This window comes from Crocuta crocuta, unplaced genomic scaffold, assembly GCF_008692635.1.
Source record: "Crocuta crocuta isolate KB4526 unplaced genomic scaffold, BGI_CrCroc_1.0 scaffold168, whole genome shotgun sequence".
Lineage (NCBI taxonomy): Eukaryota > Metazoa > Chordata > Mammalia > Carnivora > Hyaenidae > Crocuta > Crocuta crocuta.
The window spans coordinates 1,004,605-1,029,358 of NW_027532591.1; the positions used below are offsets into that span (position 1 = coordinate 1,004,605).

Here is a 24,754-nt window from a genome sequence, read left to right on the forward strand (position 1 = left end):
AAGAAAGACTAAGCATTACCTTTCCCTGAGAGATGCTCGATTAAGCACAGGGCTTGGAGGATGCTTCGGCATTGTTGAGGGTGCTGAATGGACTAGCAGGGTCCTTGCTGAATGCTGGGGCTTGCTACATGACCTTGAGCTTAAATACTCATCACACCTTTCCAAAGAGTCATCGAAGTCTCTCCCATGGGGTGTCCTGATAACCTGTTTAAAAAAATTATATTTGTATACACATAATAAATGTGGTAACATCATATACACACACACACATACGCACACAGATACACACAACCGTAGAATCTTTATAAGAGTTAAAAAAAAAAAACAAAAAAAACCCAAATACGTATAATGCCAAAGCCATATATGAAGGTAAATTTCAGAATGTAGCAGTAGTCATTATCACTTTAAGAATAAATATTAGGGGACCCTGGGTGGCTCAGTTGGTTAAGTGCCCAACTTTGGCTCAGGTCATGATCTCGCAGTCAGTGGGTTCGAGCCCCAAGTCAGGCTCTGTGACAGCTCAGAGCCTGGAGCTGCTTCAGATTCTGTGTCTCCCTCTTTCTCTGCCCCTCCCCTACTTGTGCTCTGTCTTTGTCTCTCAAAAATATATAAGCATTAAAAAAAAAGAATAAATATTTAATACATCTAGATTGTTCATCCCAAATGTCTAAAATTTACAATCATCAATTCCAAGGGCTTTTGAGTAGTGAGTGGTAGGGTAATGGGAGGGGTATATATATAAAACAAAGGACAATATACAGACACTTATGACAGCCTTGTTTAGTTATCAGGCCAGTCAGAACAGAATTCTACCTTAATACTCATTCATTGATTCATTTGTTCTGAGGACAGGCAAATGAATAAATCAGTATAGAAACATTAATAAATTCCTACCCTTATATGCAGAACTTATATTCTAGCAAGATTTACATCTACCTAGGAGAGTTTTAAACACACGTACACACAGACACACGCACACCCATGGTATGGGAGGGGCATGTAGGGCAGGAGCTGCAATTTTATTCCATTTCATTTCACTTCACTTTATTTTATTTTATTATTTATTTTAGAGAAGGAGAGGACACAAGAGGGAGCAGGGGAGGGATAGAAAGAGAGGGAGAGAATCCCAAGCAGGTTCCACACTGCCAGTGCAGAGACCCACAAAGGGCTCAATCCAATGAAATGAACGTGAGATCCTGACCTGAGCCAAAATCAAGAATCAGACACTTAACCAACTGAGTCACCCAGGAGTCCCAGGAGCTACAATTTTAAATAAGGTAATCAAGGGGGACCTCACAGAGAAAGAGAATATCTTAGTAAAGACCTAAGGAGTAAAGGCCTGAAGATTTTACTAAAGACTACAAGACCTAAGTCATGGAAACATCTGTGGGAAGATCATCCCAGAAGGAGAGAAAAATAAACACAAAGACCTGTGGGATGGGGTGGAGAGAATGCCTGATGTATTAGAAATAGCAAGGAAACTAACAGGGCTGAACTAAATAGTAGGCGATGAGGTCAAAAAGGTAGATATTAGGCTTCTATGCTGTGACTTTTTCTCTTTTTTCTTTTCTTTTCTGTTTTAAAATAAGATCTCACTGGCTACTTTGTTAAGAACTGTCTATAGAGGGGCCAAGGGCAGAGGCAGGGAAATTATCTAGGAAATGATTACAACAAAATATGGAAAAGTATGTTGGCTTGAATAAGAGTGATATCAATGTTGGTGAACCGTGATCAGATTCAAAAGGCATTTGAAAGATAGGGCCAACAGGATTTGCTAATGGGCGAGATGTCAAAGATAACACCAGGGTTTTTTCTGCCTAATTAACCAGAAGAGTTGGGCTTGTATGACTTAGTTATACCCTTCCAACTTGAAGGATAGAAGAGTAAATATTAGAAGCCTGTTTCTGGACATGTTGAGCTACTCATACCTATTAATTTATTAATCACCCAACATATTAGAGAAGAATTCACAGGAGAAGAGTCCAGGATAAAGATATAAATGGTGTTTAAAGACAGGGCACTAGGTGATATCACCACGGAAGTGAGTATAAATAGAAAGAAGAAAACATCTGAAGACACAGCCCTGGGAATACTCCACTACTGAAAGGCTGAGAACATAAGAAGGACACACTGGACTGAATAGTGGACAGGGAAGACGGGGAAGAAACAGGAGAATGTGTGGTCAGTTGAAGAATGCATTTCAAGTAGGGGGAGTAAGTAACTAAGTTAAATATGCTGATGAATCAAATTGGAAAAGACTGAGAATGGACCTTTGGATTGTAGCAGTTGGAAAGACATCAGCAACACCAACACGAGTAGCACTGATGGAGTGATGGGAGTGATAATCTGGAGTTGAGTTCAAGAGAGAATGAGAGAGAGGAACTGCATTCACTTAATAAATATTTAATCTCCAGTCATTATTTTAAGTGTTGGGATTACAACAGTGAACACAACTAAGTCCCTGCCTTTATGAGCAAATGTTCTAGCAGTACTATTTGGTAAATATTCGACCTTTAAAGAAAGATACCTTATCTTTCTCAGACTTATTTCCCTCATATGTAAAGTAGGGTTAATAATCACTATCTTATAGATGTTCCAAAATTTAAAGTGTGTCGTAGAACATCTAGGTGTATGAATTACTTATACAGTAAACATAAGTCATTTATTATGAAAGCACCAGTCCAACACAACCTTTTGCTTCAACACTACGACAATCTTCACTATTTTCCAGAGTTAGAACATATGGTGAGTCAAAAATCAGCTGAGAGAATCACGCTTTCATCCCAGAACCAAACAGAACATGATTCAAATGGCTGAGTTATAGTCCCAAATAACTGATCAAGAAATATGTGATCTAGATGGAAAATTGGAAGTTGTTTCATTGTTAGTTGCTCACAAAGATAAAGTAAAAGCACAGTGAATGTCAAAAACAAGATCAAAGATGTCCATGTTCAACAAATATATGAAGAGACTGATAGAAAAAAAAAAGTGCTGTAATGCTGTTTCTAGAATTCTATCCAAATATGAGCCTCTTGGTTTATGGTATAGAGATTATTTTCTTTTCATTAACTTCAATGCCAACTGAGTTGTGTTGGTTAGCAGACCACTTCTTTTTTTATTAGCTAAATTTTCTCCCCAAACTAGTCAGCAATATTTTAAATACAGCCATGTTCCTCTATTTATCAGAATATTCACTGATGCTAATACTCAGATCTAGAGAGGTACAAGGGTTTGACCAGATCTAGAGAGTTACAGGGGTTTGACCTTACAATCCAGATGAGATGGGGCATAAACACAAAGATAACTGACAGTGAGATATGCTGAGTCAAATACAACCTAATGACAACACAGAAGGAGATTCAAAGATTTTGGTCTGAATGGTGGAAGTCTCATGGAGGAAGTGGGATTGGAATCAAGGCCATTAGAAAAAAGGAGAAAGGGCATTCAGAAAGGGGGAAAAGGCACAAGGAAAGAGAACCACAGCACAAGAGATAACTTGGCTATCTCTATAGGAAAGTATTAGGAGACAAGATCTTAGAGGTGGAAAGGAGTACATTGTACAGAAGCTTAAATGCTGTAACTCGGTACTATTCAACATTTTAAAGCATATTCTGTGTATAAAGTACTGAACAAGGTAGGAGACAACAATCAAAAATAAATGTAGCAGAAGACCTCAAAGAAATTATAATCTATGAGGGCAGACATGAAAAAACAAGTAATGATAAAATAATGAGGAAGGAAATTAGAACAAAATAGATATATAATAAGTAACTGTGCCATGGGACCACACCCAGGATGTATTCTTTCCATGGAATTAGAGTGAATATTTGTTTTGCAAAGTTTTATATCTGCATGGGGGACTAAAGGTATATGAGGAGGTAGGTCTTGGATAAGAATCCATTTGAAACTTTCATTCTTAAGCCTTAGTTTAAGACATTTCCATAGCTCTTGTGAGTTTTCTATAGGTTACTTATTTACTTTAAAACCACGTGAAATGATTATCTCTTTGGCTCATTACAGAAGAGTTACATATCTTGGATGATTCCTCAAGAACACTGGCTTACAGTCCAAAGACCTGGGTTCAAATCCCTACCAATTATGTGACCCTCAGCAGGTCATTTCCTTTCTAAACTTTAGTTTCCTTATATACAAACTGGACAAAAAATCTTCCAGGTTTGCCATAAAAATGTGGTAAAATCAGTGAAAACACAAAGCAGAGGGGTTAGCTTATGAAAGAATAATACTTATTTCCTCTGTTTACAATAATCTTCATGTTTCAGCAAAAAGGCTTTCTTTTTTTGTTCACATTTATGGAAATCTTTAAATGTCATTTCTAAGACCTCAGGTATGGAACAATTCCAATACTGCAAATGTTAAAATGTATCAAGATAAAAAATCTAGTATTTTTAAACCACTCTAAAACTGTTAGAAGTAGAAAAGTTTCATACACAAAATTTATTGCAATTTCATAAATGTAATTATGCAAATGACATACTTCTCAAATTTGTGATATATAATGGTTTGTTTATACAAAGATTTATATAAGATTCCTGAAAAGTTGTTTCCATGATAAGCCAATAAGTTAAATCATATTAATAGCCATAAAATCTTATATTTATAGGAACTTCAAGGTCCAATTAATGGAAAGATGAATTAACTACTGCGTATCATGGGAAACAGGAAATCACTTATCCAGTAAGTATCTATTGAACTCACTTAGTGTCTGGTATAAACACCACGCTCTACAACTATTTCTTTGTCATGGAAAGACATAAAATTTAAGAAATAAATAATTTTAATGGAATTAGCTGGGAAGTAGTTGAGAATAAGGATTGCAGGAAAAATGTGCAGTATAGGTACTGCTTTTAGGATAATAAGAAGAAAGTCTAGTTCTCATTCAAAAGAGAGAGAAGCAGTTTCTCAGTTTTGCCAAGAACATTCCTGAGTGAATCCTATTCCAAGTGAATAATCAATTCCTATCTTACCCAATTTAAAAATCCATATGCTCAGCTATCTGGATTGGTTTTAGAAAGATGTACCTTCTTTACACTGGAGACGAATTCAGAAGAATTCCAAAATAATGCAATGAAAATGATAAGTAATTGCTAAATAGATCAATCCTTGTGTGTATGTGTGTGTGTGGTGGGGTCCCTTCTTAGACTACCGTTCTATGCATTTATATAAATAATCTGTTTAATCTCCATAACAACCTAATGAAGTATCTTTATTCTCTCCACTTCATAGGAGAGGAAACTGAAGCAAAGTTAAGCAGCTCTTACATGAGGGGGGGTCTCAGGCCAGTGACATATGAGAGATCTATGGCAGATCTCACAAGTGGAAAACTCCCAGAGCCCAAGCCCCCAGGATGCCTGAGGCGAAAGTCTCACAGAAGACGGTCTCACAATCTGATTTACTAACAACCCAAACTACAGAACTCAGGAACAAACTGACAAACTGTTCTCAAAGAAGAGAGAAGATATCCCCAATTAATTTTACGCTGTGATCATAATAATGTTACCAAACCACTCATGGAAAGTAGAAGGGTAATTACGGACCACCTTCACTAGAAACCATATGTAGAAAAAGTGGTAAATAAAAGAGTAACAAATTAAATTCAGTAATGTTAAAAAATATATATATAACATGACCAAGTTGGATTTATTCAAAGAATACAATGATAGGTTAGCATTAGAAAATCTATTAATTCACTATAAAAAAATCAGTATCAAATCAATAGATGCTGAAAAAAAGCTGTTTGATAATACCCAACATCCATTCATAATTAAAAAATATTCTTTGAAAGCAAGGAATTTCAAAAGGAATTTTGTTAACTTGCTAAAGGATATTTAACAAAAATCTACTGCAAATAACACTCCTAGGTGTGAAACCTTAGACATGATCCTATCAAAGACAGGATCAAGACAAGAAAGCATGCCATATTAGGCTATGCTGCATAGCAAATTAAGCTTGAAAATCAGTGGCTTAACATAATAAAGGTTCATTTTTCTCTCTGTGCTTTGTGGTAACAGAGGTTAGCAAGAGAAATTACACTTCACAAAAAACTATCTAAAGACTGTTTTGATGAGACACACTGAGCAACTTATAACTTTGTATGATCTAGGACGTGAGGCCTCACTGTCACTGAAACAGAAGAGAGTTCATATCAATTCATCTATTCTTCCCTGTGGAAGGGATCCATATAATATTCATTGATAGTCTATCAGCTAGAGTAGGTCCTAAATACCTGCAAAAGGGCTTAAAAAGATGGAAGAGGATATGAACAGCCAGTAAGCAAGACATGTCCCTGCCACATCCACTACCACCACTTTTATTCAACACTGTATTGAAGATACTAAAAAGTTAAGACAGAGAAATAATTTGAATGGTATAAATAAAATTCATTTTGCAGATGATATAGTTTCTTTTAAAAAATCCAAGAATATCTATGACAAGAATGTTATACTAAAACCAGCTTCAAACCTATTTATCAGTAAAACACATATAAATGTAATTTACATAAATAAAAATCCTATTTACATAGGAGCCCAAACTATAAGTTATAAACTATAAGAAATAAATCTACCAATGTGTAATATATGAATGGAAAAGCATACATATCTTTACTGGGACATGTGAGAACTGAGACCACCCGCATTCATAAGGCTTAAAATCAGATCTAAGAACTGAGACCACCTGCATTCACATGGCTTAAAATCAGATCTAAGAACTGAGGCCCACCTACCTCAATGTGACTTTACCATGAGTTCAAGGGAAATTCTTGCCCAAGAAAATAATGCTACAAACCAGTAAGTACAATCATTTGCTTCAGGATATTCCCATAAATCATTTACCTGAACAAGTGGTCTACTCAATCATCAATCAGCTTCCTTCTTAAAACAACAGATTCTTAATCTGGTCAAATAATTTCCTTCTGAGAACAAAAGATCACTCAACTGGACAAATCCTTCCTTATCAAATAAGGTGTTTACTTATCAAGACTTGCTTTAAGAACCCAACTTTTGTATCCACTAATCCTAAACTTTTATATCACAAACTTTGTCAATTAGATTCCTTCATTAAAAGCCCTACCTTAAAACACTGGAGCTCAGACCTAAAACCCTATACATATCTGCCCTTACCCTTCTCCTTTCAGAGACACTACTCAGACTGTCCAAGTGGTGGCTCTCCCTTAAAGCATTATGTCAGAAACTCAGCTCTGCTTGACATCAACAGATTATTTAGTTATTCTGGTGGTTTTGGTGAGTTAACAGTTGACAATCCTAATAGTCTACTAAGATATAAATAGACACCCACTTGCTGCCACAGCTAAAACCTTCAACTTAGAAATTATATTCTTCTGAGACTTTGTAAGCTTCTCTCCTGTGAGTCTCTGACTGTAATAGTGAAGTGAATGAATCTTGGTGTTGAGTCTGGGCTCTGATTTCCTTTTGTTAAACTTCCCAAATGCTTAGTTACTTTGTCTTCTAGGATGCAGAACCCTTACTAATCTTGTCATTATCTGATCAGACTGGAAAACTTGTATCCTAGTGGATGCCTGTCTTTTTTATTAACAATACTAATATAGCTCTACCTTTGTGACTTTTTGTTGTTAGTCTGCATGCTGAGCTAACAAATCCATCCTGGATTTGGATGAAGAGGCTCTGAAATTCTCATCACACCACAATCCTTCCAGTAAAAACTCTGCCTCGGGGTCACTTGACAAAGTATCATGAAAACTTCTTCAGGTTTCCTTGTTTTCTCCATGGGAAAAAAACACCTGTAGAAGAAATTGCTTCTAAACCTCCCGTCTTCCTAGAATTGCAGATTTGTCAGGTCTCCCATTTGAGACAACTGTTAGGTTGGGGCACAAGACACAAAGCACGAAAGCAGCACACTGACCAACATTACCAGACTCATGTGTTGGTTTTAGTTTAGGTCCGTGCCCCCTCTGAGTTAGACTCAAGCTTCTTACACATATTCACACTACAGTTTTAAATCATACAGTTACTGTTCTAATCGACATAATTTCCCCAATGTCTATGCAAAGAAATTCCTCTGCTGTCAGGGCACAGGGTCTTCACAAAGCTCACATGGCAGGGCTCAGCACGGCTCCAGACTGAGAACTGCTCTTTACCCTCTAGTTTTCCCTTGTCCAAGTCAGGTCACCCATCTCCCCAGCTATCCTGCTGCTGCTCTAACAAAGTATATCAGAAATGGGGTTCAGATAGGGTGGGAATGTGAGATGGGGAGAGATCATGTCAATTCACAGGTCACTGGATCATAAGAAGTCACATCTAGATCTGATGGACTGGCCTGTTCATCACCCAAAGATTCTGGCCTTCAAGCTAAATTCAAGGGACTGCAGGGAACTTTGAGTGGTCTTTCTTGAGGAGGACATGATTATGTTCTATGTGAGGGAAGAAAGGAATGCAGAGATATTTGGTGGCCAGAGGGGCAGACTGTGTCAGATATGGTTAATTTTCCACTAAAATGTGTGTCCCCTCTTCTGTGGCATAAGATTAGTGGGGATTGGCTGCCTACCCAGCATCTCTACTTACTAGCCATCTCCTCCCTGTGCTTCTAGATATGGCCATGTGACCAGGTTCTTTTCAGTGGAGTTTAAGAAGTGACTTTGGTCACTTCTAGGCTTTTAAGAAACATATGCACTGGACTGTTAACAAGAAATAAAACTTATATTGTGTTAAAACATTGTGATAGTAAAGTTTCAGAACACCTAGCATTACCCTACTACACTGAGTGAGTTAAAATCCAGAAGTAGAAATGTAGACATGACCTGGATAAGAAATATAGTGATGACATAATAGGAACATGAGCAGTGGGAGCAGCCAAATTATAGTCAATACAAAAATCTAAGCAGAAAACTCTGACCTTGATGTGATATTCATTCATAAATTCAAATACTAGGTGAGTATCCACCAGATACCACATGCCTGGCTATCAAAACATCAAATTGACTTTCATGAGTTTAGGAAGACATATACAATCCATATTCTGCCAAGTCAAAGAGGCACCCAGTGTAATAAGGCAATGCTAAGGCATGTGAGGATGTTAAAAGTGTTATTAAGGCTACCATAAATCAATCATATATTCCACATGTATTTCACAATTTTGCCTAAAGCAAGGTCTGTTTCTCCAGTTCCACTAAGGTGATTTCCTCTCTCTTTTAAAGAAACATAAGGACTCTTCAGTTTTGAGGGTTCTCATAAAATTCATTTTCTCCAAATAGTTTAGGAGTAATGGATAAAGAAATGGAAGCAATGCTCACTGGAATGTCTAGCAGTGAAAGGAAGGAGAAAGAGAGGATGATAAAGACATAGGGATGCAAACTGAGCCCTTTTCCAGGAGATTTGCAGCATTTGTTTTCTGTCTTTTAAGATGGGGTAAAAATTCCTGCTCAACTTATAAAGCTGCATATAATGCAACGATATAATCAATATGAAATGCTTTAAAATTGGAACCCATTATACAAATTAAAGTTGTTTTTATTATTTTGTTTTATGGTCAAAATAAATAAATGCAAAGGTGTTAACATGATTAAGAAGCAGAGTAGAAGAAAAAAGAAAGTGGAGATTATCAGAAAGATTGAAGTAGAGATGAAGACAACTGAGAAAAATTCCATCCACAACTAACTGACATTTTCTCTGATGAAGTAGAATATGAAGTCATGTATAGAAAATGAGAAGCAGAACTTAGAAAGTCTAGACTGTCCTGTAAAATCAACAAGAGAACAATATGACCAAGCAACAATGAAGGCCAAATTGAAGCTAGAAAGGGTGTATTTATAAAGGCCCAGGTAAAATGGGTTCTATAAAGCTTTTCAGAAATATCCTGTTATTAGATATGCAGCCATTCATTTATTCAGATACTGATTACACATGGCATCATTGATTTTTCAACCTTCAGTCCAAAAGCCCCTGTAATGGACAGAATTGTCTCCTCAAAATTCCTATGTTGAAGCTCTAACTCCCACTGTGACTGCATGTGAAGTAAGAAATTAAGTAAGGTTAAATGAGGTCACACAGGGGAGGTCCTAATCTGAAAGGATTAGCATTTTTATAAGGAGACACCAGACTTTGTGTTCTCATGTGCACACACACTCTCTGCTCTGTGAGGACACAGTGAAAAGGCAGCTGTCTGCAAACTAGGAAGAGCGTTCTCACCAGGTACCAGAATGGCTGGCATCCTGATTGTTTCTATTTCCCTGCCTTCAGAACCATGAAAAAATAAATTTCTCTTGTTTAAGTCGCCCACTCCATGGTCTTTATTATGGTAGCCCAAACTAAGACAGACTTCATGTTAAAAACGAATAGTTTTTATTGTCCTCTTTTATATCCTTAAATGAAATGTATTAAAAAATGTAACTTATGGGGTGCCTGGGGGGCTCCGTTGGTTCTTGATTTGGGCTTAGGTCATGATCTCATAGTTTGTGAGTTCAAGCTGGGCATCAGGCTCTGTGCTGACAGTGTGGAGCCTGCTTGGGATTCTGTCTCTGTCTCTCTCTCTCTCTCTGCCTCTCCCCTAACTGCTCTCTCTCTCTCTCTCTCTCTCTTTAAAATAAATAAAAATAAACTTTAAAATAGTTTTAAAAATTAAAAAAATTAAAACGTAACTTACATACCTACTTTCCAAAAAAAAATCAATGAATTGTCTTAATTGTAGTATAGAGAAATTAATGGAACATGACTTAAAATACACACTTCAATACATAAATGTCAAGTATGACTACTCTAGAAAATATAATGGATGTTTGCACTCACTTACATAAATAAGTCTGGAGTTTTAAAATGTAAGTAGATCATGGGGCACCTGGGCAGCTCGTTGGTTGAGTGTCTAACTCTTGATTTTGGCTAAGGTCATGATCTCACGGTTCATGAATTTAAGCCTGCATCAGGCTCTGCAATGAAGGCTTGGGATTCTCTGTTTCCCTCTCTCTCTCTCTCTCTCTCTCTGCCCTTCCCCTGCTCACACTTGGTCTCTCTCAAAAGTAAACAAACATTTAAAAAAATATAAATAAAATGTAAGAAGATCATAAGCCATTCCATACAAGAAAACCAGGAAAATAAGCTGCTGTCTACTTCATCATGGTATAATATTATACCATATATTTTTTAACGAAACAAATATAATCTTTATAATACACTTATATTCCTATAATATGTGCTGTATCTCAAAACAATGTAAAGGTACTAAGTGTTTTACGTAGAGTTAGACTGGTTCTAATAACCATGAACATGTTTTTTTACCTCCATTATGGTCAGTGTTGGAATTGTCCCATTATTGGTAAAATATCTCATGTCCCTGATCATTAAATATTAAGAGTACTTCCCCTCAATGACTGTAATAACAGTCCCTGTTAATGTTTAAAATGCCACCTTGAGAGTGGTGCAATGTCCACTGAGAACCAGTGTATTAAATGAATGCCTATTACACACAGGCGTATGGAAGTACACATGGGGGAGAGAAGCAGCCAATGAGGCAGGTAGAGTAATGGCAGAACAGAAAAGACATGAAACTAAAAGAACATGATTGTTTATGAGAACAACTGGTTATAATCATTCAGGGTAAAGACAGTTGAGTTTGGCCAAAAGAATATACAATGACCAAGCAACTACAAATCTTAAAAGGAGAGGCAGCAGATTTAAAAGATAAGGAGAAGCACGAAAAATAGAAAATAAGGATGTTAAAAATCCATTAACCCTCAGTAAATAGCCTCCACTCAAATGACACCAGTAGTTTCTTTTTTCTCCCAGGACACTGCACTTATTCCAAATCCCAAGATGTTTTCACATTGCTTTCCTTCTCTTGTCTATGCAAAATATATTTCTCAACAGAATTTAGGCAAAGTTCCATTTTTCTAGAAATTTTTTTTTGCAAGCACTCCCACATCTATGACATTTTTCCTTGTTAGAAATCCTAGTGTTCTACTACCTGAATATTTATTAACCAGCCACTGTGTGCCTATAAGAAGAGCCTTTATTCCTTCCATAGAGAAGATAGCAGTGCTCAAGACTATACATACATTTCTATGAAAATTTACCCCTTGAATACAAAAATAATCCTATGAGCTTACTTACCACCCACTGCCTTACAAGGGTAGTATGAATGATCAACTTCTACTCTAACCCTAAAAGTAAAGAATCCAGAGATGAAAGTGGGATAGAATTAAGAATGGGTGGAAGTTCAGTTCTTTCAAAGAATTCATTTGGAAAAGAGGATTGTAAACATACACAGCTATCCTTACATGGACTAGCCAACATAGAGCTGGATTATAGTTACTTTAGGATAAATACTGGTGACCTATAAACTTTATCCCAATCTTGCCATTCTGTATTTTTATATATTTGGTTTGCTTATTTTCTCTTAATAATCCACTCACACAATACACATTTTTAGGAATCCACACCATATATCAGATAATATGCTTGTTACTAGAAATTATCAATAAGCTAGATCAATAAGGCCCCTATCATCCTGGAACTTAGAGATTAGTAAAACAAGTGGATTTTAAACAAAGATACAAATAAAAATGAAAATAAATATATAATTATAAGTCATGAAGCATAACTTAAAGGAAATGTACAAAGACAGGCTTATCCCTTAAGTAGGCCAACTAAAGTGACTTCCCTGAGCCCCATCAAGACAATGAATATTATGCTTTTTGACCTACATGTGTGTGCACACACACATATATTACACACATCAGTGTGCATGTACATAAGTATGTGTGCCTGTGTGTTCGAATATATTCCACATAACAGGGGAGGTCTGCACCAGGTGAATTATGCCAAGCCACACTCCTCTAGCATCAGCCTTAAACAAGGGCAAGCCATAAACAAATACTATACAAAGGAAAGTTCCACCAATACAAATGTTATTATATTCATGGTTGTATTAGTGGTTCTTAAATGCCAATCCTTGGATAAACGGTCAAGAGAACTTCATTAGAACCATCTAGAAACTTGTTGAAAAATTTCCCACTCTCCACTGGCAATAATTTCAATTTAGTATCTGGAATGAATTGTTATAAAGTTCCACCTAGATGATTATGATACTGTTAATTTTGAGCCCTTATTCAGATAGTGCCTTGACTCATTACTTAACTGTTCCCATAGTTCTTTTATCATGCTCAAAGCATGGCAAAGTACTCAAACTATGCTATGCAGTGCCAGCAAGCACAAAATAAATTGCTTTCAAATAAATAAGCAAAGGCATTATAAGGAAAGCTATGATTTTTTTGTTCTTGTTTTGTTTTCTAAAATATAATGACACTCCTTATCAAGAAGCTTTCATTTAAGAACAGAAAAGATAAACTCTGAGGCAATGCTTCTCAAAATGTAGGACACAAAGTACCAGTGGTATGGCAGATAATTCAATATGGTACCCCAAGTGATTTTAGATGATATACAGGGTTATTTTACATGGCACATGGACATATACTAAATTACACTGAATTACAAAGGATAAAATGTATTATCTTTTCAATTCTCTTTCAGTCTGGAACCCTCAGTTAGTTATAGTTGTGTCTTCTACACCTATCATTGCTTATCTCATTTAAGAAATAGAGAACATGCCTGGAGCCTATGGAAAACAATTGTTACCTAGCCTGAACTTAGTAACATTGTTTTGTTTTCACTGTATCCTTTAGGACTGTCATCCATTTAAAACATAGGATACTGAGTTTTCACCTGTAGTAGTGAGATAAATAAAAAAGTGAATTCAAAGAAAATAGCATAATCGCACGCAGATCCTGTTAAAATTATGAGGATGCTCTATGGATGACTGAAGTTTAGAAATAGTACTATGTGAGGTATTACTAAAAGTTACAATTTCTCTAAGTCTCTCTTACACACATATATACACATATACATACACAAACACATTCAATAAGTAATTAATCTAAGTGAAAAATCAAAAGCCACAAATTATTGTAGGACGCCATTCAATGAAAAGTCTATTCTACCACTTGACAATATAGCCAAAATAATGATATTCCATGATATAACAATTATTGTTTGTACATTTTATTGACTAAATGATTATGATAATCTCTGACTATACATATAAGCAATGTATATATGCTTTTATGTGGAAGCCAGGACAATTACCATTCTGTAATTTATACTACATACCTTATAATCCTTGGGTCGGTAGCAGCCAGCATGAGAATGATCTGAAAAAGGATGCATAAAAGAATTAAACTATAAATATTTCATATTAAAAAGAAAAAAATTTGGTTCTATTTTTGGGTTTTGCTACTGTTCTATTTCTATGATTTAAATTTCATACAGCAGTTTTCAAAACTATCTTAAAATCCATCAACAATGCTACATAAGTAAAGATGACATACAACAAGTTAAAATCTGTATCAGCTCTTGGGGCTCCTGGGTGGCCCATTCTGTTAGGCAACTGACTATTGATTTTAGCTCCAGTCTTGATCTCACAGTTCATGGGGCTCTGTGCTGGCAGCATGGAGCCTGCTTGGGATTCTCGTTCCTTCTCTCTCTGCCCCTCCCCTGCTTGTGCATGCTCATGCTCTCTCTCTCAAAATAAATAAACAAACTTTATTTAAAAAATCTGTATCAGTTCTTCAGTAATTAAGTGATTTCACAAATACTATTTTCATTAGAGTAGGATATATCAGAATATAGACTAGAATAAATTTTTTGTTGCTAATCCAATTATCCTATATGAAATGGATAATCTTTAATTGATAAACAAGATTATGATGAAATATAATTTGAATATATATATTTGATAGTCGTTATCAAACTGTATGTGCTCCCATTCTTGGAGTCCATGCTAGATTTGAGTGAGTGTAATGGAAACAGGACCAGCTTTAGAGTGTGGTAGCTCATGTGGTACATTAGTGTACAAACCCTGTGGACAAATAGATCTGCATTACAGTTCAGTCCCCAGCACCTCCTGTATAACTTCAGCCTCATTATTTAGCCTTTCTAAGTCTCAGATTCCTCATCTATCTCATCATAATTTGCTTTAAATATTATATTAGATATCACATGTAAGCCAATAAAATAAATGTTAGCTACTATTAACACCATCATCAACATCATTACTGTCAAATTCCAAAGTCAACAAGTCTAGCTGCAATTTCTGATTCTACCATTTATCAAATATATTACTTTGGTCAAGTTATAGAATTAATGTGTTTTATTCCTCATTTTAAAAGTGTGAAGACAATGCCTACTTTTCTGCAGAGAGTCGTAGTAATGACAAAACTACACAGCTTATAAAAGTTTCTAGCACAGAATCTGTAACAAAGTGGATTATAAAACTATTCTAAATCTCTCCCAGAGTAAGGGCCATTATATTACAGATGTAGATTTGGGCTTTTTTACTCATTACTTAAAGGAGTCAACTTTAAGTACTGTAATCTCTGTATACTGACATTCAAATACATCATGACCACAATTTGCAATTCCTCTTCTCACACATGCTAGTCAAAAGCACTCTAACATTCTATATTTTACTTTCCCAAACCACTGTTTCAAAAGAAAAAAAAGACTATATAGAGACCTAGTCTATATTCAGTCAATTAATTATCTATCTTTTATGGCACAAAATCTTGTTTGTTTTTGAAGTGTCCTGAATCATTGTAGAGAATAGCTGAAACATCAATGTCTTTCACACAAGGCCAACTTCACCATGTAATTCAGTAAGACTCAACTTATTTCAAGGGCTTTTCAAAATTACAAATAAAATAAATCCCAGTTAATTCCTCTTCCATAAAGTCTAATAATGTACAGCATGGCCACAGGAGCAGGAGAAATAAAAGAATGATAAGGACATAATGAACCTAATTCTCCACACATGTTAACTTTGGAAATTAAGGTAATAATTTCTGTACTTGGTGTATGTTCTTTCTTGCAGCTAATGTAATATGAAAAGTATCAGTATATTAAAACATTTATAAACTTACCCTAATACGACAGACTTATAATTTTTTTCTTTTTAGAAATCAAGCTGTTAATGAGGTTCCCAATGTTTGTGCTAAATCACCTTTACCAATAATTACTCACTAACTATATTCAAAAAGCAGGAAATAAAGGAGATGAAAAGTCATGGCCCATAGTCCTGAAATGCTTGTAATTTACTTTGGTTAAGTTATACAGAGTTGAATAACAGCATCATAAAAGAAGAGGTGAAATCAGAATGGTAAAAGCAATTAATGCAATTAATAAGTCCTATTAGAGATAAATATCTCAAAACTAAAGCAATCAGAAAAAATTCCTAAAGGAGGAAAAAGCTGACCTTGGCCTTAATGCATGGGCCACACTTAAGAAAATTATGAAGAAAAATTAAAAGCTAATTCAGGTTGTGTGTGTAATGTGATGTGTATGTATCACAACTTTGACTTTACTTTTTTAAACCTCAGGTTTCTTCAACTGTAAAATAAGAGTTTCTAAAATTCTTGAGATTATTTTAACTAAACATTGAAATATTAATACTTAAAATAGAGGCCAGCAGAAAGCAAACATGCAAAAAATGTTAGCTATTATTTGATTCTCTAATAACCTCATGAAGTAGATGTTATGAACTAAATGTTATATTCTCTCAAAATTCATATGTTGAAGCCCTAACCCCCAAAGTGATGGTATTTGGGGATGGGATTTTGGGGTAGTAATTACGATTAGATAGGTCACAAAGGTAGGTCCCTCATGGTGAAAAGAGTGCCCTTTTAAGAAGAGACACCAGAGAGCTTGCACACACGCATGTGCTTGCATGCTCTCCCTCTCTCTCTCTCAGTCTCTTTCTCCATGTACACACAAAGAGGAGGTCATGTGAGCATACAGTGAGATGGCAGCTTCTTACAAGTCAAGAGAAGAGACCTCGTAATGAAACCTACTTTGTTAGCACCGTGATCTGGGACTTCCCAGCCCCTAGAACTGTGAGAAAAATACGTATCTCTGTTTAAGTCCTCAGACTTTGGTATTTTGTTATGGCAACATGAGCAGACTAATAGAATACATGAAACTAGTAAATGTTTTTTCTACTTTACATTTCAGGAAGCTGACTTCCTATATAGCTAAAAAGTAATGAAACTAAGGTCTTTGATTAGTTCATCCAAGAGAATAAAAGTGCCTTTAGGCTCAAAAATGATATCAGATTCTGGATTTGTTAACAAAATGGTGTGATATATAATTAAATTAGTCAAATATCAAGGAGTGACTAACCATATGGGTTAAAAATAAAATGTGGCAATCAGTCACCACAATATTTCCTTAGCAACCATCTACTATAGAAACTAAGCTCCACCTTTGTATGAAGGTCACCACCAACCTTATTGGGAGTAGCCTTATAACGTAGAGCCTTTGCATCCTTCCTCTCTCCATGGTTGGCCCTCACCCAACAGGCTCAAATATGAATCAGTCTTAAAGGACCAAGTCTGACTTTAAGCAAGAAGGACTTAAGGAGCTTTAATCTAAAACTCAGCATCTTTGTATCAGCTCATTCTTTCTATCAATTTAATTCTTTTAAAATTTTTTTATTTAAAATTTTTTTTTGTTTTATTTAATTTTGAGACAAAGAGAGACACAGCATGAGTGGGGGAGGGGCAGAAAGAGAGAGAGACACAGAATCTGAAACAGGCTCCAGGCTCTGAGCTGTCAGCACAGAACCTGATGCGGGGCTCGAACCCTCTATCAATTTAATTCTTGAGCCCTATTCTGACGGTTTCAGCCAACATGTGTTTCTTATGAGTCAGTTCATACCTTGGCAACCTGTATATACTAACCTACCTTGAAGGGTACCATCATCTTCCTTTTTCATAATTTCAAGGAATTGAACTCCATTCTGGTAGTTAGTGCTACTCTATTGCAAAACGTTCCTGTTGATGAATATGTATACCTACGAACCTTCAAAGAGCATGCCCCTGGGGTCCTTTATCAGCAATTACCCTACTGCTATCCTAATGCCCATTTAACACCCTAAGCTTGGCTTCTGCTCTCCTGTGAATATTCATGGAGCACACAGCCATGCACTTGCTATATGTCAGTCTCTATAACTGGAAGCAAAGCTAAGATATCCAGCTTTATACATTTTTTAACGTTTATTTATTTTTGAGAGAGAGAGAGAGAGAGTGAGCTGAGAAGGGGCAGAGAGAGAGGGAGATACAGAATCTGAAGCAGGCTCCAGGCTCCAAACTGTCAGCACAGAGCCCGACGCAGGGCTTGAAGCCATGAACCGCAAGATCATGACCTGAGCTGAAGTCTGGCACTTAACAGACTGAGCCATCCAGGTGCCCCTAAGATGTCCAACTTTATAAGATAAAACCAGCATTTAATATCCCTCAGGGGACCCAACCTTCTAAAAAGGAAAGACACATAGCATGGGTTTTCTATCTCTGGTTTACTTGTGATACATTGACCAGAAACTGTTTACTCTGACCTCTGATGTTTTCATCTTTCTTATTACATTACTAATTTTGTCTGAAGTATCAGTAGCAAAAGTTTCAGACTTTCCCCTCACTATTGTTTTCTTGTCTGCAGTTTAGCAAATAGCAAACTTATCAGTGACTGGAAGAGTGATGGTCATCAAAGAAAGATAAATAAATATCTAATACGCATATGAAGAAAACATTCAATGCCATTTAGTTAAGTGTAAATTACAATTGCAGTGAGACAAAGGGAATAACAAGTGCCGTCAAAGATGTGGAGAAATTGGACCATCATATACTGCTGGTGGGAATGGAAAATGGTACAGCCATGTTGGAAAACAGTTGGCAATTTCTTAAAAAGTTAAACATAAATTTACTAGATTAACGGGCAATTCCATTCCTAGGTATTTATTCAAAAGAAATAAAAAGATGCATCTATGCAAAGACTTCAGTGCAAATGTTCAAGACAGAATCATTCATAATAGCCAAAAAGTGGAAACAATCCAGGGGTTCAGGATGAGAATATAATTTATCACAAATGGGTATGAGGAATCTCTTCTGGATATTCTAAAACTGGACTGTAGCAATTTTACAATGGTGCAAATTCAAAATCCTCTGTTTTGTGCTCAGAACAGGTGAATTTTATGATATAGAAGTCATAGCTTACTAAATCTGTTAAAAATATTTAATAAACAATAGAGAAATGAAGAAACTAAAAAAGGAATTCCTAAAAATGACATGGTTCAGCTGCCCACTGCTCTGTGAGATGAGAAGGCACACATTTAATTAAAAGCCAAAACAAAATATTTTGCTAATAAGTATAAACATGATGACTATATGCTATTTTACTCAGAACAGTAAAATGTTACCATTTATTGCTATCTACTCAAGTTATGACATATTAGGATTTGCAATGTAATTTCCAATTTATTTTACTTCACAAACAAAAACCATCAAACAAAGGGATTAGTGGAAACTCATAAAAGATTACAATCTTAGGTATAAATGAAACTCATAAAAGAATCTTCAAATGAAGGTACTAAGAGAAGTTTCCTCCAAGGGGGAGACAGAATCTAATGTCTTTTCAAATTCTAAGCAAATAAAAAAGGGGCCAGGATGATGCCCTCAATTTCCTTTTCAAAAACATCAATGACTGGATAAAGCTTACAAACATTCCTGCAGCATAAGACATGCTGCACCTCTTCAAAAGGACTGCACAAATTAGAGCGATCCATTATAGAAATTCCAAAGAAAGAAAATGTGCTTGAAAAATGTATCTTAAAAAAAAAGTACACCTGAATGGAAGCAGAGAAAATAGTAGGAGAGTGGTGGGAGGAAGGAAGTTGTGGTGAGAAGCCCTGGTCCTCAGACCAACTAGGGATGTTCTGGAACTCTCTAACAAGCCACTTAACCTGTCCAGGTCTCTGTCATTTTTCTTGATCAAATATAGTTAAATTCATCCTCATGTAATTATGATGACCAAAATAGTCAATGGAGGTGAAATAGTATCCTATAAAAACTTTAAAAATTTTAGGCAAGAAAATTTGGCAGGAAAATGTTTAAGAATTTCCATTAAAGTAAGATGGTCACTAATGAAAATTTATTCTTTCACAAGAGATTCTAGAATAAGAAATTCTCACATATATTTCAATGTGGATGAGACCCCAAAACACAACCACTCAATTATCAGACAGGAAAAAATAAAATAAAATAAAAATAAGATAAAGGCAGTCAAAAGAATAGGGACTTCAGAGAGATGAAATGGAAAAATTCTTTCTTTATAGTAGAAAGGCATGTAATAAATGTAAAAAGAATAATAGAATTTTTAAAAATCACGGTTTGGCACACTTTACAGTAATAAATTATTTCAGGCAAGAATCATCAATATATGCTAAAGGGGTCAAAGCAACAGGATTTAATAGTCTCAGAGTATCTCCCTATTAATTATAAAGAGAAGAAATAGCACCTTTGTGACAGAGAAACCTAACAGACCCCATCTTAATTAAGTCAGCAAATGAGTATCACCAGTCACATACTTCCTGGCATGTTGCATGCATCACTTCTGTTATATTCTCAGGGGAATGAATAATCTAAATCTAATCATGAGGAGAAATCAAACCCAAATTGAGAGATATTCTATCAAATAACTGTCCTGAACTCTTCCATATTATCAACGTCAAATACAAAGAGATTAAAGAACTGATCCGTTTTAAAGAAAACTAAAGACACATGGCAACTAAAGGCCATGCATGATGTGGAATTTCTTTTGCTATAAAGATATTATTAGGACAAGCGGCAAAATGTGATTTAGGTTTAGAGATTAGTTATTATTATTATTATTATATCACTGTTAATTTTCTGCTTTTCATAATTGCATCATATAAGATAATATCTGTATTAGTCTCCTCAGGCTGCCATAACAAAATGCCATAGACTAGGGGGCTTACACAACAGACATCTGTTTCTCACAGTTCCAGAGGCTGGAAGTCTAAAATCCACATGCCGGTGCAGTCAGGTTCTGGGAAGGGCTCTGGTTTTGGTCTGAAGGGAGCCATCTACTTACTGCCTGTGTCCTCACAGGAAGAGAGAGAAAGATCTTTTCTCTTCTTATAAGGGCACTGATCCTATCATGAGAGCCCCACCTTATCTGAATGTAATTACCTTCCAAAAGCCCCATCTCCAAATACCAGCACATTTCAGGTTAGAGTTTCAACATAAGAATCTTGGAGGAACATAATTCTGTCCATATCAATGTCCTTGTCAAAAGAAAGTTTAGGGACGCCTGGGTGGCTCAGTCGGTTAAGTGTCTTACTTTGGCTCAGGTCATGATCTCACAGTTCATGAGTTTGAGCCTTGTGTTGTGCTCTCTGCTGACAGCTCAGAGACTGGAGCCTGCTTCAGATTCTGTGTCTCCCTCTCTCTGTTCCTCCCCTGACTCATTCTCTCTCTCTCAAAAATAAACATTAACTAATTAAAAAAAAAAAGAAAGTTTATACAAAAACATACATATAGAGATGGAGGCAGGGAGGGGGAAGGAGACAGAAAAAAGAAGAGGGGAAGCAAATATTAGCATTTGAGGATTCTGAAAGGCATATGGGGATTCTTTATACTATTTCAATTTTTAAGTCTGAAATTATGTCTAAATAGAAAGTTACAAGAAAAAAATGTGGACCTCACTAATGACCTCTCGGATTCTACTTCTACATAGGTAGCTGACTGCGTTGATCAAGTTACTGGAAACTGTATTACAATTGTCAAGAGACATGAGACGCTTACATGCATTCTAAAAACATCTTCCAAAGAAACAACAATTTTCTTGTTCTTAAACCTTATTTTCCATGGCCATCAATTTCTTCCAAGAAGGGAAACAGAGTATAACCTCTGTTCCCAATTTCATATAATCTGATACCACAGTTATAAAAGATTTATTAACTACCACATCTATCTCCCTGTTAATGCTAAAAAAGCTGAATAAAGAAACACAAATTCTGCATGTTCTCAGAGAAGAATGTTTCATTTCCGCATTATAAAAAGAGAGAGACTGTACACTACAGTTTAGAAACAGAAAGAGATGGGAGCTCACTACAAGTTATGATTGTATTTTTTACTCTGTCTCATTTTTCTTCTTCTATGCCTTTCTCAGTGTGTACTGAATTCACTTAAGGGCTGCTGGGGAATGTTGCTGGCCAACTAGTCTATGATTATAGATACAACATTCAAATATCCCTAATTATACAATACTATTTAGTCTTTTTCCTAAACATCATCTTCACATTGAGCTTAAGAAGTAATTTGTCTAACCAGTAGAATCAGGACCTGTGATGAAAAAGATTCTTATAAATTAAACATAAAAGACATTATCTTTTCAGAAATATAATAAATAAATAGTATTATAATGACAGCTGAAATTTACTAAGACCTATGTGCTAGAACATTATACATGGTCACATTTACTCTGTTATCTTCATTCTTTAATATACTGATGATCAAAGTAGTTAAAATGATTTGTTCAAGAATGTGCAATTTATAAATAAGCAACAGAGCAAGTATTCAAATATGTGTGTAATTATGTGTCCAAAACCCATATCTTTGAACTTTTTACTATGGTCCTTCCCAAATCTTTTCCACAGACTAAGGAGTATATGTTAAGGTAAGAAAATAGTTCCACAGTCAAATAAATTTAGAAACTGTTGAGCAAAACAAAATCAAGTTGTTGTTTTTTTCCACTAGAAGGTATTAAGTCTTTAATATGCTACTCTGTATGTCGAATCTCAAAGAAGGAGATTAGTTTATAGCAGCACAAAAATTCTATTATTTTTAGAGTACCTATATGGGTGTCCCCCAAGTTGTAAAAAGTAGCACTATGCCTTATTACCTAATGATACAGCAAAGATTCTACTTTTATTCATTGATGCCAAGCTAAAGGCTTAACTGTAGCCAAGGCAAGTAAAGCAATGAAGAGAAATAACTTCTAGCTTACCATTGTGCATCCTAGACCATCCATCTCTTTCACAGTCTCTGCCAGAAGATCCAAATAAAGCATCAGCCCTGGGACTTGGAGGGTCAACCTAGAAGAAGGATTTAACAAAGTCAAAAAGAACTTAAATGTTCTTTCAGTCTCCTGGCACCAGAAAATCAACAAGTACGTAGACTGTAGTCTTCAGGTTGATGTGATAGTGCCTATTACGGTTCAGGCATATTCCAAAGCCAGAGGTCAGTTAAGCATTTTTGCTGTTCATGTTTAAACAAAATTGAAATTAAACTTCAGAAATGTTTAATTATATGTTGAGTCTACTTTCAAATGAACAGATTTATAGTTAAAATGTCTATTACCTAGGTGGCTTTCCATTACAAAGTTACAAAAAGAGGTATCTATTTCGCCACATTTAAAAAAGCAAATTTAGCCATTTGCTACTTATATAGATGTTGAATTCAAACACTGCCATTGTTTGGCTGTGTTCAGAGACCAACATGCTGTGTGCCTCACAGCCTACACTTAACAACAGTTAAGCATGTTTTCTAATGAGAAATAAAAAAGTCAAAATTATATAATGATAAAAAGAGTAGATCTATTCATCAAAATTAAAAATTTTGTACATAAAAGGACAATATTAAGAAAGTGAAAAGCAACCCATGGAATAAAAATAATTTTGCAAATAATTATGTTAAGGCATTAATATCCAAAATATATAAAGAAACTTCTACAACTTAAAAAAAGACCCTGAGTTAAAAAGCAAGCAAAGAACTTAAATACACATTTCTCCAAAAGATATACAATGACCAATAAAGCACAAGAAAAAATGTTCAATATCACTAATCATTAGGGAAATGCAAATCAAAATCAGAGTGAGATCTACTACTTCATGATGTAAACATACTTAACGCCACTGAGCTATTCACTTAAAATGGATTAAAATGGTAAACTTTATATTGTGTATATTTTACCATAATTTAAAAACTAAATTTTTAAAAAAGGAGAGTGAAAAGACAAGCCACAGAATGAGAAAAGTATTTATAGATTATACCTGATAAAGATCTAGAATCCCAACTATATAAAGACACTTGACAATTCAACAACAACAAAAAATAAACAACCCAATTAAAAGTAGAGAAAGAACTTGAATGAACATTTCTCCAAAGGGAATATGGAAATGCCCAACAAGCACATGAAAAGATGCTCAACATCATTACTTATTAAGGAAATGCAAATCAAAACCACAATAGGGAAAAAAAGAAACCCACAATGAGAGATAACTCCATACCCCCTAAGATGGCTATAATACAAAGAAAACAAAACAAAAATAAGTGTTAGTGAGAAGGTAGATAAAGTGAAGCCTGAAACATTGCTGGGGATGATATAAAATGCGACCACCACTGTGGAAAACAGTTTGACAATTTCTCACCAAGCTAGAAACATGTATACCACATACCAGTGACCCAGTGATTCTACTCCTAGATATTGAAACAAGCAGCACTAAAACAGGTACTCAAATGGAAACTTGTGTATTAACATGCATAGAAGCACTACTCACATAACCCAAAGGTGAAAAAAGTCCATCTATCAACAGAAGAATGGATAAACAAAATGTGGGATGTGTCCATACAATGAAATATTAGTCAACCAAAAACGGATCAAGTACTGATACATGCTATACCATTAATGAAACTCGAAAACACTATGCTCAATGGAAAAAGGCAGACAGAAAAGTCTACATTTTGTGTGATTCCACTTGGGTGAAATGGCAGAAGAGGAAAATCCACATAGAAAGTAGATTGGTGGTTGCCAGTGGCTGAGGAAAGGGAGAGGGGGTGAGTGAATGCTTCGTGAGTCCAGGGTTT

General features: G+C 35.5%; 1 protein-coding gene across 3 annotated transcripts in view; it reads right to left on the reverse strand.

Moving 5' to 3' along the window:
• SPATA6 (spermatogenesis associated 6) overlaps positions 1 to 24,754 on the reverse strand; it is a 148,044-nt gene that overhangs the window by 47,725 nt on the left and 75,565 nt on the right. For all 3 annotated transcript variants that reach the window (XM_077779766.1, XM_077779764.1, XM_077779767.1), the window contains 3 exons: positions 22,896 to 22,983; positions 14,151 to 14,191; positions 20 to 204 (listed from right to left, as the gene is read on the reverse strand). In XM_077779766.1, coding sequence (XP_077635892.1) covers positions 20 to 204; positions 14,151 to 14,191; positions 22,896 to 22,983 — 314 coding nt within the window. The remainder of the gene's footprint in view (positions 1 to 19; positions 205 to 14,150; positions 14,192 to 22,895; positions 22,984 to 24,754) is intronic.